The sequence below is a fragment of the Ctenopharyngodon idella genome, chromosome 5 (assembly GCF_019924925.1).
Source record: "Ctenopharyngodon idella isolate HZGC_01 chromosome 5, HZGC01, whole genome shotgun sequence".
NCBI classification, from domain to species: Eukaryota; Metazoa; Chordata; class Actinopteri; order Cypriniformes; family Xenocyprididae; genus Ctenopharyngodon; species Ctenopharyngodon idella.
In genome coordinates this window covers 7,500,415-7,524,234 of record NC_067224.1, presented here as the reverse complement: position 1 = coordinate 7,524,234, position 23,820 = coordinate 7,500,415, and the positions used below count along the sequence as shown (strand labels likewise).

Below are 23,820 nucleotides of genomic sequence, written 5' to 3'. Positions count from 1 at the left end.
AAATATCGATAAACTATTGCGAAATTGCGAGTTTCCATTAACCGATGTTATGAGACGGAAACGTCTTTTTTCCTCTCGCGATAAGTCATTTCAAAAATCATGCCAACGGATGTTGGTAGGTTTACGTATATCCCAGCCGCTGCACTAGCCATTATTTTTAATCAAAGGAGACATAGGCATCATATCCAAGCATTTATGGCAAAGAAAGCCCCTTATACTTGTGAACTGCCATGTATGAGGTGTTTATGGGTGTTTCTCTCTCATTTCTGCTTTGAGGACTCGATAAATTCAAATTGTGGCATTTGTTTGGTTAGAACATACCGTAATACTTTTGTCTTTTATGAGTTTAATGAAGAACTCTCGTTTTCTGTCCAAACATACCGCGCCTTCTTTAAAGAATGATCAACCTTTACGGCAGGTGACCTGTAAATGCGAAAAAACTTTCCGTTGCAGTTTTGTGAAATATTCCTTTTTCGAACTGCCTGAAATACCACCTCATGGGAGCGTAAAAACTTTTTTGCAACATATGGGAGTTTTTGCGAAATTGACGTGTGTCCATTGGGCGTATTTTCAATTTGCGCAATTTAAATGGTAATGAAAACGCGGCTTATAGACTTAAATTGTAAATGCCAAATGTTTTCTTGTTACAAACTAAGGGACCAGTCAAAGGCCACGTACACACTGCAGCTAAATTCGGTTGTCAGTTCACCTTTTAGTGCTTAATCTCGTTCTGTACACACACAGTTAAGTGAAATACGGGAGTGACAACCGCATTCTACAACCGTATTAACTCCCGAACAATATAGGTAGTGACAACCGTATTTACAGAAATTCCACGCTGTGTGTACGGAACCGAACTTAACAACTAGTTGTTAATGACATTTACGTGCACCGGTGTAACGTGTGTTTCTCGTGTACGCGCGGCGAATCACAGGGAAAGCACAAGCCTATCCAAATGCTTTATGCTGAAAATCGCGATTCATGTCTGCTCACTTTAATAACTCCATAAACCCGTTTGCTTTATGAGACGAGCCCAAAAAGCTTATAATGAGTGACCATGGCAACACAGAATGAGTGCCGCGCGCTGTGTGAAACTGACTAAACAAGCATAAACAAAACACAACGCCTCCGTCGACTGTGTTAGTGTGTTTAGTTAAATTGCTGAAAATAACGAGTGTTTTGTCACTTTAATATTACTTTGGTCACGATAACGGGATACCAAACACGAGAGACGCCAGAACGTCGCTATGGTTTCCAAGCTGTCAATCATCGCATTTTCTAGAGTGAGTCATGTTCCGTACACACATGTAACGATAATTTAGGGGGATTCACTCCCGCATTTAAATGCGGTTGTCACTCCTGAAACTTACAGTGTGTACGTGGCCAAAATGAATCCTGGTAGTAAAAGGCAGCTACTGTTCATAAAGCTCAACATGTATTGAACCCGGGACATTCCTTCCCCCTAACTACAGTAAATATTACAAGCTCCCTGTTCTTGACATGATCTTTTCCCTCGTCACATTCCGCCTTGTGATTAGAGGAGGGAAGGAAAGGAGGGAAAGTCTTTATATCCAGCACGACCTCTTCAGATAAGCCATTGTCTCAGTTCAGGAAATAACACTGATGTCCAATGCTGCTGTCTCACAGCTGATAAACTCTCACAGCAACACATACACAGGAAAGAGCCACTTCAATGTACAAAACTCTTTATTGTCGAGGAGATGTGTACATGTACATACCACTTATAAAAAATAGACAAACTAGTTTATACAAAAATGTTAGCTCTTTCTTAAAGACCTGGTCAAATCCAATCATTTAAGGAGCTCAGGGTCTATGGAGATGCTATATGCTTCTATTGTAATTTCATTGAATGCTATACAATAATATATTGGCCTTTGAGGCCTGATCAGAAACTGAAATGGTTTTTGATGTCCTTGATCTGCTTCATCATTCCGGCGATGTGCTCTCCCCTACAGGATAGAAGAAAGCAGTTCAGAATCACTGCACTAACACAACAGTCAAAAGCTAGTGGCCTAAGGGTGTTTACACTGGGTTTTCTTGTGTTCTATCAGAAAATAAATAAGTAAATAAAAATGTTTCATCTCACACATTCACTATATGGACAAAAGTATTTGACACCTGACCATTACACCAACAGGGACTGTAATGACATCAAATTAATATGGTCCCACTCCTTTGCAGCTATAAAAGCTTCCACTCCTATGGAAAGGCTTTCCACAATTTTTTGCTCATTCAATCCAGTAGAGAATTTGTGAGGTCAGACACTGATGTTGAAATAGAACGCCTGGATTGCAATCTCCGTTCCAGTTCCAGGTTTTCGATGGGGTTGAGGTCAGGCTAGTCGAGTTCTTCCACACCCAACACACCCATCCATGCCCTTATGGACTTTTCTTTGCGCACTAGGGCACAGTCATGCAGGAATAGAAAAGGGCCTTCCCCAAACTGTTCCCACAAAGTTGGAAGCATAACATTGTCCTAAATGTCTTGGTATGCTGAAGCATTAAAGGGTTAGTTCACCCAAAAATAAAATTTCTGTCATTAAGTACTCACTCTCACGTCGTTCCAAACCCACAAGACCTTCGTTTATCTTCGGAAACACAAATTAAGATATTTTTAAATCCGAGAGTTTTTTTTTTCTTGTCACTTCATAACATTAAGGTTGAACCACTGCAGTCACGTGGACTATTTTAACGATGTCTTTACTACTTCTCTGGACCCTGAATGTGGTAATTACGTTTCCTTCTATGGGGGATAAAAAAAAAAAAAACCCTCTGATTTCATCAAAAATATCTTAATTTGTGTTCTGAAGATGAACGAAAGTCTTACAGGTTTGGAATGCCACGAGGGTGAGTAATTAATTACAGAATTTTCATTTTTGGGTGAACTAACCGTTCAAAGATTTCCCTTCACTGGAAGTAAGGGGCTTAGACCAACCACTGAAAAACAGCCCCATACAATTATCCCTCCTCCATCAAACTTTACAGTTGGCAAAATGCACTCAGGGAGGTAACATCCTCCTGGCATCCGGCAAACCCAAAGCATGATTTGTCACTGCACAGAACAGGTTTCCACTGCTCCAGAGCTTTACAGCACTCCATCTGACGCTTGGCATTGTACTTGGTGATGTTAGGCTTGCATGCAGCTTCTCAGCCATGGAAACCCATTCCATGAAGCTCCCGCCACACAGTTTTTGTGCTGATATTAATGCCAGTGGAAGTTTGGAACTCTAAGCAGAGCGTTACTGACTTTTACGCACCATCCACCTCAGTACTCGATGACACCGCTCTGTGACCTTACGTGGTCTTCTGCTTCGTGGCTGAGTTGCTGCTGTTCCTAAACACTTCCATTTTCCAATAATACCACTTACAGTTGACCGTGGGATATCTAACAGGGATGAAATTTCATAAACTGACTTATTGCAAAGGTGGCATCCTATCACAGGACCACTCTTGAATTGACTGAGCTCTACAGAACGACATTTTCCACAAATGTTTGTAAATGCAGGCTGCATGGCTAGGTGCTTGATTTTATACACCTGTGACAATGGGTCTGATTGAAACACCTGAATTCAATAATCAAGAGGTGTGTCCCAACACTTTTGTCCATATAGTGTTTGTATATACATAATCATACATATTCTGCACTCAAACTTGCCGTCATCAAGCTACGCCTTTGTTTTGAATAGGCCTCTAGTGACCTCTAGCAGACAGATAATATTACATATTGCACCTTTAACGGGCAACGGTAATGGGCATCAGTAACAGATGAGTTTTTGCGTAACAGCTATGGGGATTAGTTGTTTTGTGTAAGTGGGTTAAGTTAACTAGGGCCAAAGTAACGGGCATCAGTAACAGGGATGTGTTTTTTGTGTAACTTTTTTTTTTTTTTTTTTTACACAATTGTAACGGATGTTTTTTTGCGCAACAGCTATGGGGATTAGTCATTTTGTGTAACAGTAAGTGGGTTGAGTTAATGGGCAACAGTAATGTGCATCAATAACAGATGTATTTTTTGAGTAACAGTTTTTTTTTTTTAACACAATTGTAGTTTTTTGCATAACAATAACAGGGATGTTTGTTACTGTAATGGAGATACCTTTTTGCGTGTTACACTAACAGTTGGGTTTTCTGCACACTACGGTAACAGGGATGAGGTTTTTCGGCATTATAGTAACAGGTCTGAGATTTTTTGCACAACAGTAACAGGAATTGTTTTTTGCATTACAATAACTTGTATGAGGTTTTTTTCAACATCACAGCATGTCTTCCAATACATGCTCTCACTTTACAGTATAAATGGTGCACACTCGCATTGACATTTGTTGCTTTAGTGTATGTGTGAAACAAAACAGGTGGCAACTCTGTACGTACTGTTCTTTCAGCACTCCCTGCACACACTTCCTCTGGTGGGCGTTGAGTGTGAGGCTAGAGCGAGCTGGAGATGCTCCTGTATTCATCTGCTTCTTCTGATATTCTTTCTTCATGTTCACCTGAGAACACATTACAGCACACAATGACACTGGGGAAATGACATCCGCTCCACTCATGGCAACAGAGAGAAACAGCCAAAATAAAATATAGTGAAGCAGCTTAAACTGACGAAGAAAAAACAGAGACAGAACGGACCTGTTTAATGCCGTTGTCAAGGTGACGGAGCTGATCGTGGATAGTTTGCAGTTCCTTCCTCATGTCTTTCTCACTGTCTGACAGCACAGGAAGTTGACTGCGCAGACTTCCCAAAACCTGTTTTACTCTACACACATGAACAAGTGGTTTTAGCAACTTAGTTTCAATAAATGAGTTGTTTAAACATGACTATATCAACATTTTTTTTCTATTCAACTAAATTCACAGGAAGGTGAACCTGTTCATGATGGCTTCCTGACGGTACTTGGCATCTTCATATTTATCAGCCAGTCGTTCTGCGGCCTCCGTCAGGCTTTTCCTACAACACACCATCACATTTTTCAAATTCAGCACAGTGCACCTAACACAGTAAATCACAGCATTTATGACTCCTGTTCTCAGCCCACTCATACATTTCAGCTGTTTACCACACTCTATAATAACTTGAGGTTGTGCCCTCTAGTGTGATGTGTCTCTTTGTAGTACTCATACATTTAGTTCTTCTCTGTGATTCAACTGAGCTAAATGTGTTTCTGTACGTGTGGTTGTGATTCATGTTATTCAGGCAGTGCTGTGGTCACCTCTCCTCTCTACAAAGAGCAAGATCCTCCAGCTGTTTATTCTTCTGTCCAGTCAGGAGCTTTACTCTAAAAGTGAGAGAATCATAAAATGAACTGTTATTACAACAGCTGTATTTAATTAAATGGACCGCAATCATACAATACTAAAGAATAAATTGAATAAACTTTATTTGGAACAAAACTATGGTGACTTTTATACACTACTGAACATATTCTACTTCAGAATTAAATTAGAGCATTCAGTGCTGTAATTGGATAGTACTGCATTGGTACCATGGTACAGTGGAAATACCACAGTGCTTAGAGTACAGTTTCAAAGTTTGGGGTCGGTAAGATTTGTTTTTATGTTTTTCAAACATATGATCACAAAGGCTGCATTGTTTTAATTAAAAATACAGTAAAAACAGTAATATTGTGAAATATTATTAGATTAAAATAACTGTTTCTATTTTTAATACATTTTAAAATGTAACTTCTTCCTATGATGGCAAAACTGAATTTTCAGTCAATTTTTAGTGTATCATTCAGAAATCATTCTAATATGTTGATTTGGTCCTTGAGAAACATTTCTTATGTTCAAAATAGTTGTGCTGCTTAATATTTTTGTGGAAACTGTGATGCATTTTTTTAATGATTTTTCAAAGAACAGCATTTATTTGAAATATAAATCTTTTGTAACAATGCAAAAGTCTTTAGTAAAGTCTTTAATGTCACTTTTGATCAATTTAATCTATCCTTGTTGAATAAAAAATTTATTTAAAAAAAAAAAAATTCTTAATGCTGTTTAAATTCATACTCATAATATTGTTTAATTTGGTCAATACATGTAAATGCAGACAACATACCGGCTCAAAAACTTGCTTGTTTGATTTAGTTATCTATATTACTTTGTATATATTAACATGTAAGAGATACAAACGGCAAGAGAAAATATGGTTTCAAAATACCAGCTTTAAAAAAAATTTATCTTGTACCTTCTCTGCATTTCTTCATGAGCCAGGCCCAGTTTTAGGATATACTCCTCTCTGAACACCTGTGTGGCTCTACTTAGCAGCTGCAGACATTCTGAAGGAGGAGGGGACGAGTCCTTATCCCCTGCTCTAAAACACACACACAGAGAGAGAAAGCCATTCATCACAAACCAGTGTCACATAATGCAAAAAAAACCAACAACAACAAAAAAACAAAGGTGGTTAAGCTGGTTTTTGGATAATAGTAGGTGGTTTGTTGCTGGTTCAAGGTAGTCTACCATGAGACAGTCCAGGTGATCAATCATTTACAACCATGTAAAACATCTTAAGCTGGTTTAAGCTTTTTTTTGCAGGGTCTATAAAAATGAATGTTAGTAGAAGCGGTCACACTTTACCTCAGCATTAATGGATTGGTCGAGCTGCGTGCCAGGATGTTACGAATATGCTGTTCAAAAGAGTCTTCAGCCAATCCACGCAGAGGAGAGCTGTCTGTCCCCGCCCCCGGATGAGAGCAGAGCAACGGAGGGGACGGGGGACGAATAGAGCTTCTACATGGAGATTTAAAAAGAAAATGTTACTAACAACATAAAAATATGGCAAAGTAACTTCCAAATATAATCTAACACAGGGGTTCCCACATTTTTTTGTCAGCTAAACTACTGTACAAGATTTATTTAAAGTACCCCAAGATTTTAAGTCAATAATTTAACAACACATTCTCATGTTCACGGCTCCCTAATGTTGATGATAGTAATACTATTAATAATAACAATTATTATTATTATTATGTTTTAACTCCAATTATAAAAAAAAGAGAAAGACAGAAATATATTATATTATCCTGTTGTAAACAAGATTATTATAATTGACAAAAAATAAAACCACAACCATTAAAAAAACCTTTTCGTCACTTGAAATAAAATGAATGTCAACTGAAATGAAATAAAATATACTGAAACAAACTCATTTCATTTCAGCTAGATAGTAAGGCAAGACTTATTTGATGGCCTAAAATAACTAAAACTGAAATAAAAATTAATAAAAACTACATAGACATATTTAAAATATATATAATAACAAAAATGTCAAAACATACAAGGAAATTACTAAAAGTTTAACTAAAATTAAAATGAAACTGGAATATAAAAACGAATTCAAAATAATAAAAACTATAAAAGTATCTCAATGATACTAAAATAACACTGGTTGTAAATTACAATTTTACTGTAAAATAAAAGAAAAAAACCTCTGAAACAGCGCAGTTAATTAAATTAAACTATATCGCTATTATCGTGTAGCCTCATTTATTTATTTTAATTTTACATTTGATATAATTAATTATTAGCTTTTCATCAACTCACAAACCCTCTGCAGTTCCCTCACAAGCCCCATTTGGGAAACCCTAATCTAACAAATAAGGAAAGGAGCCAGAAAGTGCTCGCCACATACAGAAGAGGGAGCAGAAGACACTCGTAGGTACTCGTGATGCAGATCATGGTGGCTCCAAGGGACAGGTCTGACACTATCCAAAACCCACGAACAGGAGCCGGCAAACTGAAAGAGAGAGACATGGGACAAGAGGAGAATTTAAATAAGCACCAGTAATCTACAGCGCTTACTCAGCGTCTCTTAAGGTTTGCTTAAACATTTGCAAATTGGCCTTTTGTTTTACAAGAGATCTGGGATTTTAGCTTTATATGCTGCTTCTGATACCACAGCACTGATATGTTAATTTCCTGCAAGCGTTCTTTAACCTGTTAGAGAGAGGTCTGGTACACAGGATGTGCTCCACTATGCAGCGTTGTTCTGCTGCCAGCTCCTGCAGACTGTCTTTATCCTCCTCATCTGCACATAAAAACACACAATAACAAAATACAATACATATTGAGCTCCTCAAACACTCCACTTTGGTGCTGTGATTGTAAATAATTAAATGCAAATAGAGGATGTGCTCACCAGACTCCAGAAACTTGTGTAGTTTTTTAAACCAGGTGAGTCCTACACTGTGCACACCGGCCTCATGGGTGCAGTGATACCTGTGCTGACACAGAGGGTCTGAAACAGAGGGTTTTGACAGAAATTAGTACTTTTATTCAGCAAGGATGCACTAAATTAAATTTCTACTCAAAGAAACCTGAGGAAAATCTATCATGGTTTCCACAAAAGTATTAAGCAGAAAACGTCTCAACACTGATAATAACAAGAAATGTTTCGTGAGCACCAAATCGGCATTTTAGAATGATTTCTGTGGGATCATGTGACACTGAAAACTGGCGTAATGACGCTGAAAGTAACATTATTTCTGTGCTACAAACATTCTCACAGAAGTACTGGGATAAAAGTTTATAGCTTAGATATAAGCAATGATACGTTAGTAATCAAAATGGAGTAAATCACCTTTTGAAAGTAACTTGACTCTTCACATAAAGATTGTATCAATTACATCGACTTAAAAAAAAATTATGTCATTGAATCATTCATTCTAGAGATTCGTTCAAAAATGCTGATTCATCCAGTAATGAAACAAGTAAAGTCTTTATGAGTGAGTCAGTGAATTAACATTTTTTTATGCTGCATTACTGCAGCAATTAACATTTTGTCAGAATCTCTACATGTTATTTTGTTTAGCTGTCTATTCAGAATCGTGGGAGAATCATGATCTCTTTTTGAATAAATGAATAAATATATAAATAAATTTAAATATATATATATATATATATATATATACACACACACACACACACACACACAGACACACACACACACACATTTTGAATATTTTTTATTACATTGTAAAAAGTTAAAGTTTTATCCAAAATGGCACAGCAGCCATTACTCCAGTCTACTAAAAAACATTACATAATTCTTTTTACCTAAAGAAGTTCTAAAATCTAATGTTTTGAGAAACCTTTCTTATAATTCACACAGTTGAAAATGGTTATGCAGCAGAGTGAAGTGTCATACCGTAAAATAGTCATCTGGAACTTTATAAATGTCAATTTATTCATCCTTGGTGAATAAGAGCAAATTAATTTTATTTATATTTTTAATTACAAATTTTATTTTAATACTTAATGATTCTAAAATTTTGAATGGTAATTTTTACATTTTGGCAAAATACTACCCATGATACCTTGCAGAATAAGAGTTGTTCTAAAACTTTTTACCGTTCAAAAGGAAAGTGAGGCCAAAGCTGGTACAGAAGCTAATGGCTAAGTAGAATTTAGCTTGATGCTAATGCTGACTTGCAAAATCAGACAGTATGCAAAGAGTTTTGTGGTTTCAAGATGCAATTTTATGATATAGTAGTATATAGTGAAAAGCAATTTTACTCTAATCACCAGCAAATTCCGTATCTTTATGGTGTAATACAAGTAAAGTTGACAAAAGTACCAACTTCGGTACTTATCGGTACTGAAATTTGAAAAATGTGACGCTTTGAGCGCTGTTGAGCGGATTCGTAAACACCTCTGATTGGCCATTGTGTTCACACACTCATCAGATATGTCTGTGATTGGATACAATGATCAACGCACTGCAGCGTTTGAAAGCACATGGAAGTGTCTGAATTTGAAAGCGTTTTGAAAGCGGGAGCGTTTGAAAGCAGGCGTCTATCAGCGGACTGGTCTGCAATAGACACCTGCTTTCAAACGCTTCCTTGTGTATCTGTGTAAGCACTTGGTGAAGAGCTTCATTGATGACTACTTACGTTTTTAAAGCGTTGATCATTGAAGCCAATCACAGACATATCCGATGAGTCGTGAACACAATGGCCAATCAGAATCCGCTCACGAATCCACTCAACAGCGCTCAAAGCGTCACATTTTTAAAATGTCAGTACCGACTAGGTACCGAAGTAGGTACTTTTTACAACTCTAAATACAAGTATTCAAATTAGGATGTAGCCAATATATATGGTGAGTGCTTGTGTGACCTCCTCACCTCGGTGTAATCTGATTGGACAGGTGAAGTCTGACTCTATAATGTCCTCCTCCTCCCCCCCAGCAGGCAGTTTGAGTGTCAGTTCCAGCTCCACACACTCAAACACATAAAGTGAAGGCACAGTCTCTGAGCCTCTGGACCATCTCTCTACAGCCTGAATGCACAAACACAGGAGCTCAGCATCTCTCACACTGTAAAAGTTGCATTTGATGATATGTAAGATGGTTGGACTGAATTTAATCTGTCTGTCTTACTCTGCCATCCTCATCTTCCTCTGCCTCCAGCACCACACAGTGGTACAGCATTCCTGATTCAGTGGCAATAACCAGGATGTTGGGCACACAAGGCAGGCAGAGCACAGCACACGCATCATAGCCGTAGTTGTCTTCTGCCGCGGGGTACATGGGTAATGGGCCCACTGGCTTCCCTAAATTACTGATACTAGGAGAAAAACTGAAGATTAATGGAGCAAATCTCTCGGACAGGCTAGGATACACATTAATAAATCATTCATTTTGACAAGAAACAAGAAAAAGATGTTTAGAGCCACAAATATACATGCAGAAATTTAAAATGATGCATCTGGGTGAATATCAAGAAAAACTGAAAAGGTATGTATATATTTATATATACAGCACTATTTACAATATGGTCCCATTAGTGAATGTTAGTTAATGTATTAATTAAAATTAAATTAAAATGATACAGCAATACATTTCTTACAGTATTTATTAGTTTTTGTTAACATTAGTTAATTAAAATAAAATTGTTCATTGTTGTCTGTTCATTTTGATTTCAATAATGTATTAGTAAATGTTGGAATTAACATTATCGAAGATACACACATATTGCTTTTACTTCATTTTTTCACATCATGGTAATGCCAAATAGAGATACATTTTAGCATTATTTATATACTATTATTGTATTTTAAATTACCTTTTATTTTTAAATTTTTGGTTTTCAATTTGTTTTTGTAAATGATATATTTTTATTTAGGTTTAACTTATATTTATACAAGTTTTAGCTTTAGTAATTTTAGCACTTCAACCTATACTTATTTTATTTCAGTTAGTTGCCAACTCAACATTTCTAATTCTCATTCTAATTAAGTTTTTTAAGTTAAAGTTTCTCATCTGATATTTATACTTAATTGTATTTCAGCTTTATTTTAATTAATGAAAATGATTTTTAATAGTTTTAGATAACAATAACAAGACTGAAAACAATTCAGAATAGTCTTAAAAATGGGCTCAAATTTCTTTAAGCCTTTTTATTTCCTTCGCCTGATTTTGAACTTAATTATGTTCCTGGACATGTTCTTGGTTTCATAATATTCACCCATACAGATCATTATACTGTATCCCAGTTGTATAGATCTACATATAATTTACATTTTCACTTTTTTGCAGGGTTCTTGTTTTTGAAGCGTTGATCATTATAGCCAATCACAGACATATCTGTTGAGCGCGTGAACACAATGGCCAATCATGTTTAAGAATCTGCTCAACAGCGCTCAAAATGATAGGGGGAAATGCTGGTATCGTCACATTTTTAAAATTTCAGTACCGATTGGTACCAAAGTCGGTACTTTTGACAACACTACAGGGTTCCTACATATTTTCCATTTCAAAATTCCAAACCTCTCTGTAGATTTTTCAGACCATACTTAAATGGTTCATACAGCATTATTTTTGGTATACTGTAAGGTCATCTGTAAATATTTTAATTTTCTGTTTTTTTCTTTCATTGGTTCTCTCAAAGTGATAACATGCACTTACATAATGAGAAGAAACCTAAAATGCTTTATAACCTGCATATATTCACACATCAGTTTGACACTGTAAATGTGGTTTGATGTTGCATGATCACCAAACAGCAATCTGTTGCTGCTTTAAGTGGCACATGCACATTTTTTAAGTGTAGTCCAAAAGAAATTCTCTTATGGTTTACAAAATGAAAATGTGTGCCTTGAATTCATTCAGTCAAGTTTGATAATCACTAAATGATCACTATACTTTTGCCATGAAAAAGATGATGCTTGTATGATACATTTTTTAGAAATTCATAATTTTATATTATAGTAAACTGAATAGGTGCAGTAATCTAAAAAGACATTTTTCCATACTCTGTTTTCTTTTTTCCACACTTATCCAGTGAGCCAAATTTCATATTTTTGCCATTGAGTATTGTTTAACGCTATCATTACACAGTTATAGACATGTGATTGTTACCTGTGTGTGAGAGAGATATGGCTCAAAAATGTCTCTCCATTCCCGTATAGTATGTACAGTGGATACACCAGCAGCTCCGGCTTCACATGCAAACTGCTCAGATGAGGAGAATCCGCCAGCGGTCCGAAGTCAAACGCCACAGCCGTCTCTCCCAGAGATGCTGCATAGGAACGCCTGCAGAAAGGACGACTTCAGTTATTTGGTTTATATCAGTAAATTTATATCTTAACACCTCATTTTAAGATCCAAGCCAGTGTTACTTCTATATCATTTTTTATTTTATATATTTTTTTATTATTATATTACATTATTTTAATTTATATTATCATTTTTATATTATAGTTTTTGTTAATAAGAGTATTTTGTCATTATTATTTTTAAATATGTCAGTAACACTTTACAATAAGGTTACATTTGTTAATTAATTATATTAGTTAACAATAAACAAAAAAATACTGTTATTTAATGGACCTGAGCAAACATGAACTAACAATGAACAGTTGTATTTTTATTAACTAACGTTAACAAAGATTAATAAATACTCTAACAATTTTTTTGCTGTTAATGCATTAACCAACATTAAATTATGGAAAGTGTTTATTGTAAAATGTTACAAATACGTCTATATAGTTATTACGTTTTAGTTTTAATTGATTTAGTTGCAATTATTTTAGTACTTCAACTAAACAAAAATGAGAACTGTTGCCTTGGCAACCAGCTGAAATAAAATTAGTTTTTAACATTTTATTTTATTGCAGTTAATGTTTGTTTTATGTCAAATTACTTTTTATGACTTTAGTTTTGGTTAACAATAATAACCCTGATCCAAGCAGAATACTCATAGCATCAGGCGTTCCGGCGATGGTTCCGGAAGTTTTTTTTTTTCCATTTATTTTTTTCCCCATAGGGATTTTAAAATAGTCTTTGTTAAAGAGTTATAAACCATGAACCAAGCAAATTAGCTACGAGGTGAATCACAACACTACAAACTTTGATTTGAAGCAAATTTGTTTTTTTGAAAATTGGAAAAAAGACAAATATACAAAACTGTGTAATTAATGGATTTAGTGAGGAAAAGAACTACAATCCCATGAAGCAGTGCAAACAGCATAATCGAATTAAAAACAATGGTGAAATATAAAACTACTCATTTACGAACGTTGATTAAATGTATAAAAACAATATATTTTAAGCTTATTGCAAAAATATATATTTCAGTATTTTGAGAGCATAGGGAGATCCACTCAATTACATCATTCATAGTGTTTCATGGGAGTAGGCGGGGCTAAAGAGCTATTTTGTAGCATGTTGCTTTTTTTTTTTACTCTGATTGGTGTAATTTTCTGTACAGCATCATGGGTAATGTAGTTTTTCACCAAGAATTCCACTGTTAAACGCGATTATTTAAAAAAATAATTTTAAATAATACGGGCTGACGGCTTCGGCAGAAGCAAATACCATGGATTAACAACTTCTCAGCCCATAGTAAGTCTGTCTTTAAATGTTTATAAGTTATTGTTCAAAATAAATTTCCTTATGGAGTTTTTACTTCTGGAACCCAACTGTTGCACCTTATACCAGTTGATAAAATAGCAGCGAAGTTGTCGTTTGGAAGAAAACTGACAATCTTACCCTCTTGTATGAACACTGCTGTCCTCATCCAACTGAGACACAGATAAAACTTTGGCAGGGGACTGCGGCTCCTTAAGATTATAAAATCTGGGGGGAAAATACATTCTTTGTAAAACCTAGCACAATAATAACAGTAATTCTGTAATTTGGAGAGACATCTTCAACACCGCTGTCAGACATTTATTTCAGATACCTCATGGTGTTATCTGAGGTCAGTAAAACTAGATGAGGCTCCTCAGTTTCACTGGGATACCAGGCAGCTTGTCGGAGCGTCACAGAAGCAGAACTGGTAAAGAAGCGTTCAGCCACGGGAATCGTCCTGTGAACAACAACAAAAAAAGAATTAAAAACCAAAGAACCTTATGGAGGAATAATGCAGCTCTCCTAAACCTGAAGTTCACTCACTTGCAGTTGATCTGGATGCGTCCGCCTTCAAACTCTGACCTCTTGCCCCAGCGCTGCGGCAGTTCCAGTATAGTCGCTCCACGCTTACCGATGAGAGCCACATGATACTGCGTAGGGCTGACGAGAACCTGACACACTTCAAACAGCGGCGGGTTGATGCACAGCAGAGTCTGCGGAGAGTTCGGTCACTATTTACACATCGTCAGTAAAATAACTATACCAGACAGACAATATTTAAAGACACTCACCTGATATTTAGAAGTGTCTGTGTCGCCGTCAGTGTTCAGCTGTCGCAGGTTTGTGGTGTAAAACACACTCTCAACACTATCCCATATAAAAAGGTCGCCATTCAGACAAAACGTAAGGTTCTTGGCTATTCTTTTGCTAGTCCCCTGTGGTTCTAAATGAAGCCTCTCTTGTAATTTATTGAAGATATCGTGGTTCTTAAGCGCTTCCCTCCAGCGATCTCCCGCAAACGCCGCCATATTTTTCTGTATTGTCGTAGAATAAAGACGTCAGAGAAATCCACCAATAGACGTCTAGCCCTTTTCTGTTGAATCGCGGGTTTTGTAGTTTATTAAGGAGAGTTGTAATTTTAGCCTACAGTGTAGCACACTGAAAGTGAAATATATATATTAATTTGGACATACAGTTAAAACAAACTGATAAATAATACAATTTTAAAAGTTGATAGATAAAATTTTACATTTATTAATTTAGGAAATAATATTTTAGAATAAAAATATTTTCTACACACTCTAGGTTTACTTTGCGATCATGACCATAATCGCATATTTTATTGTATAATTTTGCTCTTGTTGTTTACTGTAATAAAACAACCATCCCAGAGAAAACAAATAAATAAAAAATAAAAAATAATAATCTGAATGAGAGGATGGGGATGGGGAGGGGGGTTATGGGAAGGTGGTTAAAATATTTATATTCTTGGGATATTTTTCTTGTCATTTTACATGTTTAATGTTCAATAAAAATATGTTTAAAAAAAAGAATATGCATGAGATAAATCATTTATAATATATACAACAATATTCCATAAATAAATAATTGTCAGTTTTGATTTCATGTGGTGACTTTAAACGTATTTTACTTAGTTGCCAAGATAAAATTGATATATAATACATTTTATTCCAGCTTTATTTCAATTAACGAAAACAATGTTTAATAGTTTTAGTTTTAGTTAACAATAACAACACGGGGAAAAAATCTGATTTTTAAAATAGCATTTCTTTTATAAATATATATATATATATATTTCCCCCTTTTTAAAATTTTTGAAATAAAATTTGTTCACAGAAATGTTCTTTGCAGATTTCAGGTTTATGTTCGCATTATCTCTGCCGTGTGTGACTGATTTCTGTATTTTGTATGTTATGTATGGCATGTTCTAACTGCTGCGGCGCAGCGCCTCCTTGCGGTGGAATGCGGAACTGTTGGAATCTGTAAACGTATTCCATAGTCTCTCCGTGCATTGTCTTCGCAAACAGTCAGTGGTGCGCCTTCATGCCGACGAGAGCTTCTCAAGCACCACTCCCGTGTTCACGTACATTTGGCGCCGAGCGTGAGCAAAATGGAAGTTAAATGGCTGGCAAACGGAGTTGTTTAGTGCGCCTCACGGGGACAAGAATGTCCCAGAAAAGGGACGTGAACTCTTACCCAGATGGGTACAGGGTCCTCAATAGCAGTGAACTACGGGAGCTCCTTCAAGATGAAGAAAAAATGAATCAGATCGTGCGACTCAGTGAAAAGGTATTTCTTCGTTTCACACACACATTTTACACCTTTAACAGGCTGTTTCTTTGCGTGCTTGTCATTTTTTCTCTGAACAACTGATGTACTTCTCATTTTACCAAACTGTGCGGTAGGTTATTCTGTTCACCTACAGTCGAGTTATTTGTGTAGCGTGTTATATGCATTACACGCCATCACATACATCCTGTACCATACAGCACTGCTGCAGACCATTGCACTGCAGACCTACTACAAAGACTCGTGTACTTCATCAAATAATCTTTTGTACAGACATTTTTTTCTTTGAGAAATGTTTCTTTGAAAATTCTCAATGTTAAAGTTTTTACAGTAAAAGTAAATAACGTATTAAACTATTTTAGTAATATGCTGCTTCACGATTTTTTTTTTTTTTTTTCCATTATAGTTTTGCAACAAAACTGTGGCAAAATGCGTATTTTTTTACTCACTTGATATAAAAGCCAGTTTTAATACGCAAGTCTTTACTTGATTCCGATGGGTCAATCGCGTCATTAAGCAGTGAAATATTTTCATACATGACTGCTCAACTGTATATTTCACTGTTATGTACAGCAACATAACAGCAACACTACATAAAGTTGCAGATTATTAATATATAAATTAGTATTGTTATGTTGTTGCACTGTTCATGTTCATTTTTTTAATAGATGCCATGGACTATTTTACTTAGTTGAAGCTTAAGGCTAATCTGAAAGCTTTTTTCTAAAACCTCAAATTTATATTTCATGTCCATTTATTTATATATTTATAATGTACCCCCCTTTGATGACTTGCTGACAGTCACAATAATTACCGAACGGACTGTAAATGATCTCTTACATATTGCATTTTTAGCATGGAACATATTTTTTGCAGTCAGTGTTCATGATAAGCACATCTGAATTGCATTTTTTTTTATGGTTGTATATATTTTCTGGCTCACTGTGTTTAGGCTACAATTTCTCTTGTAGATTATCATGTATTGAAACATATCGAGGTTATTTGAGAGCTCTTAGGGTGCATAATTCATTTTCAGCTTAGAAAATCGTTTCTCATTTAGGACTGATCTGGTGTCACTGTAGACTGAGATATATGACATCTGAGACTTAAATTGCTGTAGCTTGATACCAGATCCCTGCATGCCTGCAGCCTGAGTATGTTGTTTGAAATATAAGGACAAACATGCTTGCACTAGGTCATAAATACGATCTTAGTCTTCATAAAATATGATATACACATCATGTACAGTAAATTAAGGGAATAGTTCCTGATGTCATGCTAAAACTGTATTACTTTAGTTTAAATGTGGAACACAGCAGAAGATGTCAATGAGGACAGAGGATGTTAAGCTAAAAAAAAATGACAAAAATTACCATGGTACAATGCAAGTTAAGTTAGTATTCTTAAATCTCATACTTGCACGTGTTCAAACTTGTGATTGTTTACAAGACGTGAGATCCAGTGGTGGCGTCAATGACTTCAAATGTACATGACATTTAAAAGATTTTCCTAACAGAGAGCTATCATGTGGCTTCAGAAGACTTAGAATATGGCATGACATTTACGGTTATGGTTATTTTCCGGTACTTTTTTAGTCATTGATGGAGCTTGACATCCTTCATCCCCAATTCACTTTAAGTGTATGTAAAAGAGCAGCTAGGACATTCTGAAAAATTTCTTATTTCGTGTTTCATAGAAGAAAAAAAAAAATCATACAGGTCTGGAACAACATGAATGACAGAATTAGTGTTATTTTAGTATTTATTAATATTTTGAATTAGCTTTTTATATTTTCAACTTTAGTTTTTTTTTTTTGTTAGTTTTTTAAATGTTTTTGTTTTTTTATTTTATTCTTATTTAAAAATGAACTTATTTTAGTTAGTTGCCAAGACAATGTTACTAAAACTTTTAGGTTGTTTAGGTTTTTCCATCTAATATCCTATATACAGTGCTCAGCGTAAATGAGTACACCCCCTTTGAAAAGTAACATTTTAATCAATATCTCAATGAACACAAAAACAATTTCCAAAATGTTGACAAGACTAAGTTTAATATAACATCTGTTTAACTTATAACATGAAAGTAAGGTTAATAATATAACTTAGATAACACATTTTTCAGTTTTACTCAAATTAGGGTGATGCAAAAATGAGTACACCCCACAACAAAAACTCCTACATCTAGTACTTTGTATGGCCTCCATGGTTTTTAATGACAGCACCAAGTCTTCTAGGCATGGAATGAACAAGTTGGCGACATTTTGCAACATCTATCTTTTTCCATTCTTCAAGAATGACCTTTTTTAGAGACTGGATGCTGGATGGAGAGTGATGCTCAACTCGTCTTTTCAGAATTCTTCATAGGTGTTCGATTGGGTTCAGATCAGGAGCCACTGAATCACTTTCACCCTGTTCTTCTTCAGAAATGTGTTTAAGATCATTGTCATGTTGGAAAAGTGCACGACGACCAAGGGCACGAAGTGATGGTAGCATCTTCTCTTTCAGTATAGAGCAGTACATCTGTGAATTCATGATGCCATCAATGAAATGCAGCTCCCCGACACCAGCAGCACTCATGCAGCCCCACATAAGGACACTGCCACCACCATGTTTCACTGTAGGCACCATGCATTTTTCTTTGTATTCCTCACCTTTGCGACGCCATACAGTTTTGAAGCCATCAGTTCCAAAAACATTTATCTTGGTCTCATCACTCTGGAGTATAGAGTCACAATCATCTTCATCTTTGTCAGCATGGGCCCTGGCAAACTTTAGGCGGGCTTTTTTGTGCCTGGGCTTTAGGAGAGGCTTCTTTCGTGGACGGCACCCCAGTTTGACTTTCTACTTCTTTAGATAACTGCAGTGAACTTGCATGCCGATTTTCTTCAATCCTTCTCATCAGAAGACGCTCCTGTCGAGGTGTTAACTTCCGTGGACGACCTGGACGTCTCTGTGAGATGGTTGCAGTTCCATCTTTTTTAAATTTTTGTACCACTTTTGCTACAGTGTTCTGACTGATAAGTAAAGCTTTGCTGATCTTCTTGTAGCCTTCACCTTTCTGGTGTAAAGAAATTATTTTCTTTCTCAGGTCTTGTGACATTTCTCTTCCATGTGGTGCCATTGCTGACAGCATGAAATGGGAAGGGGTTTTAACACCCTTTTATAGTCAACTGTCTGCTGGACACCTGTGTAATGAATAATTAGACTCACCTGTGGTTGAATTCTTGTTAAATTAGACATTCGTAGTCTAAAATTTAGCTTTGCTCCAGAGACTTTCAGTGGGGTGTACTCATTTTTGCATCACCCTAATTTGAGTAAAACTGAAAATTTTGTTCTCTAAGTTATATTATTAACCTTACTTTCATGTTATAAGTTAACATAGTCATAGTCTTGTCAACATTTTGGAAATTGCTTTTGTGTTCATTGAGATATTGTTTAAAATGTTACTTTTCAAAGGGGGTGTACTCATTTACGCTGAGCACTGTATTTATATATATATATATATATATATAATATATATAATATATATTGTATAAATATATATATAGAGACTCTAGTACTCTACAGATTGATGGCCTTTATTGATAGCCTTGCAGGAGAGTCATGTGATGGGGTCGTAGAGGTCAAACTCTTAACGACTTGTGATCGGTGAGGCCCATCACTATTCCCATCACAAAACAGGTCAATTCATTAACACACCGAGGTCTCCAAGGGCAACCGCAATGAAAGGGTCACAATGGTCTAGTGCTCTAGATACAGTTATTGGTCTTGTATGCATGAGCGTCACTCTCTAACAAGAGATTGTGGTGGTTTTACTAAATGGAAAAGGCTCTGTAATACCAGGCTGTGCTCTTTCCTATGAATAGCAATGAGACGGCCTTTATGGTTAACTTTATGTGCTCATTAGAGATACAGAGGGGAGACTCCTTGAATTCATCAGTAACAGCAGCTCTTTGGTCATTCATGGTTTATTGACCAAGCTGAACTATATTGGACCAAACAGATGGTCTTAATGTATTGTGCTTACGCTGCATGCTCAATGTGAACAGCCACCATTAATCATATGGATTCTTACCTTTGCTCTTTTGTATTGCTTTCATGTTGAAAACAACTCAAACTTTTAATGTTAAATCTCATTGGCTTAACCAATACTGTGAGTTTAAGGCAAGGTTATCTGTCTGTCAACCAGTGGTAGACGGGACAAATGTTAAATCTGCTTGTGAGTTAATAATAGATTAGGGTTTTTTAAAAATAAACCTAGTAACCAATCACATCAACATGAGGGGCGGGCTTTAGCATATCATTACTATGCTGCGAAGCAGGGGAGTCTCAAGAGAAGCAAGGTTATCCCGGTATATTTTTCTGTTGGTATATATCCCGGTGTTTGTGTAACATTAGCAACTCATTATTAGCTGTTTGATAACATAGTCAAGCAAAAGGCTAATCATATTAATTACCGTTATGTATTAGAGAGCGATACATAAAACGCATTACCATTCTGATACATCGATTTGTAGACTGTATAACTCACTCTTCACTTCTTCTGAATCAGTTTTTCGCTCAAACATATATGGCAGAATTAAACCAGTATTTCCACTTGCCATTGTGCAACGTTTACTACAGTAAAGTTGACCGAGTGGATCTCTGAGCTGGTGTGAGTGAGTGGAGGCGAGGCTAATTTGCATATTCATGGTCCGCGTATACTAAATGAAGCAATGGTGTAGAGTTACATTCAAGCTATTTTAAGGCATGAATAATTTTTTTCACATTTAAAAAATAAATAAATAAATAAATAGCCTATGGCATTTTGGTGTTTAAAGATGAGTTTTAAGGGATACAATTATTGACTACAGGGGGACATTAACAATATATTTAATACAAATTTAAGAAGAAAAAAATCACACAAGTTAAGTAGCTATGTACGCTACCATTCAAAAGTTTGAGGTGGGTACATTTTTTTTTAATTAATACTTTCATTCAGCAAGGATGCATTAAATTGATCAAAATTGACAGTGAAGACATTTATAAGGCTATAGTTTTGCATTTCAAATAAATGCTGTTCTTTTAAAGTTTCTATTTGTCATAGAATACTGAAAACGGTTTCCACAAAAATATTAAGCAGCACTGTTTTCATCATTGATAATAATAGAAAATGTTTTTTGAGCAGTAAATCAGCATATTGGAATGATTTCAGAAGGATCATGGAGTAATGATGCTGAAAGTTCAGATTTGCCATCACAGGAATAAATTTTAAAATACATTCAAATAGAAAACAGTTATTTTAATAATATGCTGCAATATTACTGTTTTTAATGTATTTTAGATCAAATAAATGCAGCCTTGGTGAGCTAAAAAGATATTTTTAAAAAGAAAAATTATAAATGGACATAATAAGAAGGCATCACATCAGCCCTTGGAGCAAAGTTGCAATTTGTCAATGAATTGTTTGTTTGAGTCTGATCTTTATGCTGAAGTGATTCTTGAGTTCATGATACATTTTATGATGCTTTTGTGTCCTTAAAGTTTAAAAAGTTACAGTCCCCATTGTTCAAAAGTCAAAAGTTTTCTTTTTGTGTTCATTGGAAGAAAGAAATTCATACGGGTTTATAATTACATGAGTAAATAATGGCGGAAGTTTTTTTTTCTTTTCTTTTAAATGACTAATGAACTATTCCTGTACGGTATTTTCCAGTTTGTGACTAGGCATTTGATTTGTCATATTTGTTTTATGACCATTGTATCATCCAGCCCACATGGTCTCCAGAGGACTTGCATCTGCACAGTGTATAAACAGACATACAGGCAGCTGCAAGCGGAAATGGATAGTCTGTGTCAATTCCTGTTTAGGGAAAACGCTCTCTGTATGTCTGGGATTATTACTTTTGCATTAAACAGCAAGAGAGAGAGGAATTGGGCAAAGAACAGAGATACTGGAGAAATGTATGCCGTCTTTTGGAGGGGGAGGGAGGGGGCAAAGACCCTGCTGTGCCCTCCGCCTTCAGAATGTCCATTATCCCACCACAAGTGTGAAAGACTTGCACACCAGCAGGGGCTGGACTTGGACAGTTATTGGCTCTGGGTGACTTATGACGCATGCGGCAGACTCAGCAGTATAGAATACTAACCAGAGAAGGAAAGAGCCTCAGGACTCGCTCCTAGTAACTAAAAGATTGATCACAGGCTCGTGAAATGTGAAAGAGTATGTGTCTTAGCTGTCTTTGAGGTATGAAGCACCACATCCTTGCCAAGATAAGCCACATCTTTAGCTGGAGTTGCAATTTCTCCGATTAATTTGTTCTAGGTGACAGATTGCATAAAGTTTTAAAGAGATGCTCTGGCAGATTTATTAGCTCTGTGTCAAAGCCTAGTGAGCTGCCTACCTAGTGCAAAACCAAGTCATTTCAAAATAGACTAGTTGTACATCACCTAAGCGAAACATTTCTACTGCGTGGAACAACTTGTCTCGGTTCGGCACGGCTTTGCCCGCTTTCGGTTTGCTTTTCCACTGCAGTTTAGTACCATCTCAAAGTGGTGTAGTTGTGCCGCCTTTACTGCCGTGGATCCGTTCCTCGGCTACCAACAAGTCTGCACCTCATCTACTGACCACGATACAGCCATTTCTTTTTTTCTTTTTTTTAAGTTGCGTGCGACAGTTGTTTAAAGCAAGTAGTTTAAAAAAAGTTGCACGAACAAATGATACTGTGCTGGCTGTTGCTGACTATTTAAATCTAGCGGGTTTGGTGTCTCGTGTTTCAAATCCAATGACGCTTGTAGTGACAACTCTCTCTGACCAATCAGTGATCTGCAGTGTTTACATGTCACATTTAGTATCGTTACGGCACGCTTGGAACCTCCACCGAGGTGGTACTATTTAAGCGAGCCGTCGTACCGTTCCGTACCGAGCCATCCCATGCAGTGGAAAAGCACCACATATGTCTATGTAGTGTTTTTAATATACTTTAAGAGAAACCATGTGCAAATTCATAAGTCAACAACATTGCAAATTATTTTCTCTTAAAACTGCAGTGATCTAAAGACTTTTTGAGTTTGAAATCGCTGGTGTTTCTGATGTCACAAACTTCACCAATCACGTCAATGTGCCGGCGGGTTCTGGCATATCATTACTATGCCGTGAAGCAAGGAAGTCTCAAGTGAAGCCAGGTTATCCCGGTATTTTTTCTTTTGATATGAAAAATCGTGTAGATTCAGCAATCAAATGCTCTGTACAATAAATATGTCCCTCCCCCAATACCACCTGCAACTGACAATTATGTTTTTTGTCTGTGATGTAATTGAAGCGGTTTGCTGTAAAAAAGGACAAATCCTTTGATATGTCTTGTCAAACTTCTTATTTCAATAGGAAATATCTCAACACAAGAAATAAAATTACACTCATCAAGCAATTTCAAGGGGTCCTTAAAGTGTGACCAAAAAATAAAAAAATAAAATAGCAATTAGCATTAGAAAACCGACATGTCTCCTAAATAAACTTTAGCAATTATGCATATTTAGTACAGCACGCTTTGGGATATGTTGCTCTTATTTAGAGTACAAGATAAATATTCATATTTTGACCTCCATGTGTAGTTAAAAAAGATGACATGAATACTGAGTCCCGCTGAGCAGTCATAATTGTTAAGCAG

General features: G+C 36.1%; 2 protein-coding genes across 2 annotated transcripts in view; one reads left to right on the top strand and one right to left on the bottom strand.

The window, feature by feature from the left end:
• Nucleotides 1-1,689: 1,689 nt before the first annotated feature.
• Nucleotides 1,690-14,942, bottom strand: nup88 (nucleoporin 88). The gene is made up of 17 exons (XM_051893214.1): nt 14,660-14,942; nt 14,412-14,581; nt 14,200-14,325; nt 14,007-14,093; nt 12,375-12,548; nt 10,395-10,581; nt 10,141-10,294; nt 8,155-8,253; nt 7,953-8,043; nt 7,648-7,752; nt 6,594-6,746; nt 6,202-6,327; nt 5,228-5,293; nt 4,885-4,965; nt 4,647-4,773; nt 4,392-4,510; nt 1,690-1,970 (listed from the first exon to the last, which is right to left on the bottom strand). The coding sequence occupies exons 1-17, from the start codon at nt 14,894-14,896 to the stop codon at nt 1,907-1,909; spliced, it is 2,166 nt and encodes a 721-aa protein (XP_051749174.1). The 5' UTR covers nt 14,897-14,942; the 3' UTR covers nt 1,690-1,906.
• Nucleotides 14,943-15,848: 906 nt separating this feature from the next.
• The window catches only part of vps37d (VPS37D subunit of ESCRT-I), a 52,599-nt gene continuing 44,627 nt past the window's right edge, over nt 15,849-23,820 (top strand). Inside the window, exon 1 of the mRNA XM_051893217.1 lies at nt 15,849-16,178. Coding sequence (XP_051749177.1) covers nt 16,011-16,178 — 168 coding nt within the window. The 5' untranslated portion in view covers nt 15,849-16,010. The remainder of the gene's footprint in view (nt 16,179-23,820) is intronic.

Excerpts from the sequence above, each read along its gene's own strand:
- nup88 (XM_051893214.1), bottom strand. The coding sequence starts at position 14,896 with ATGGCGGCGTTTGCGGGAGATCGCTGGAGGGAAGCGCTTAAGAACCAC. Across the intron at positions 14,326-14,411 it reads CGCATCCAGATCAACTGCAA|GACGATTCCCGTGGCTGAAC; the intron begins GTGAGTGAACTT and ends TGTTGTTCACAG. Across the intron at positions 10,295-10,394 it reads AGGAAGATGAGGATGGCAGA|GCTGTAGAGAGATGGTCCAG; the intron begins GTAAGACAGACA and ends TTGTGCATTCAG.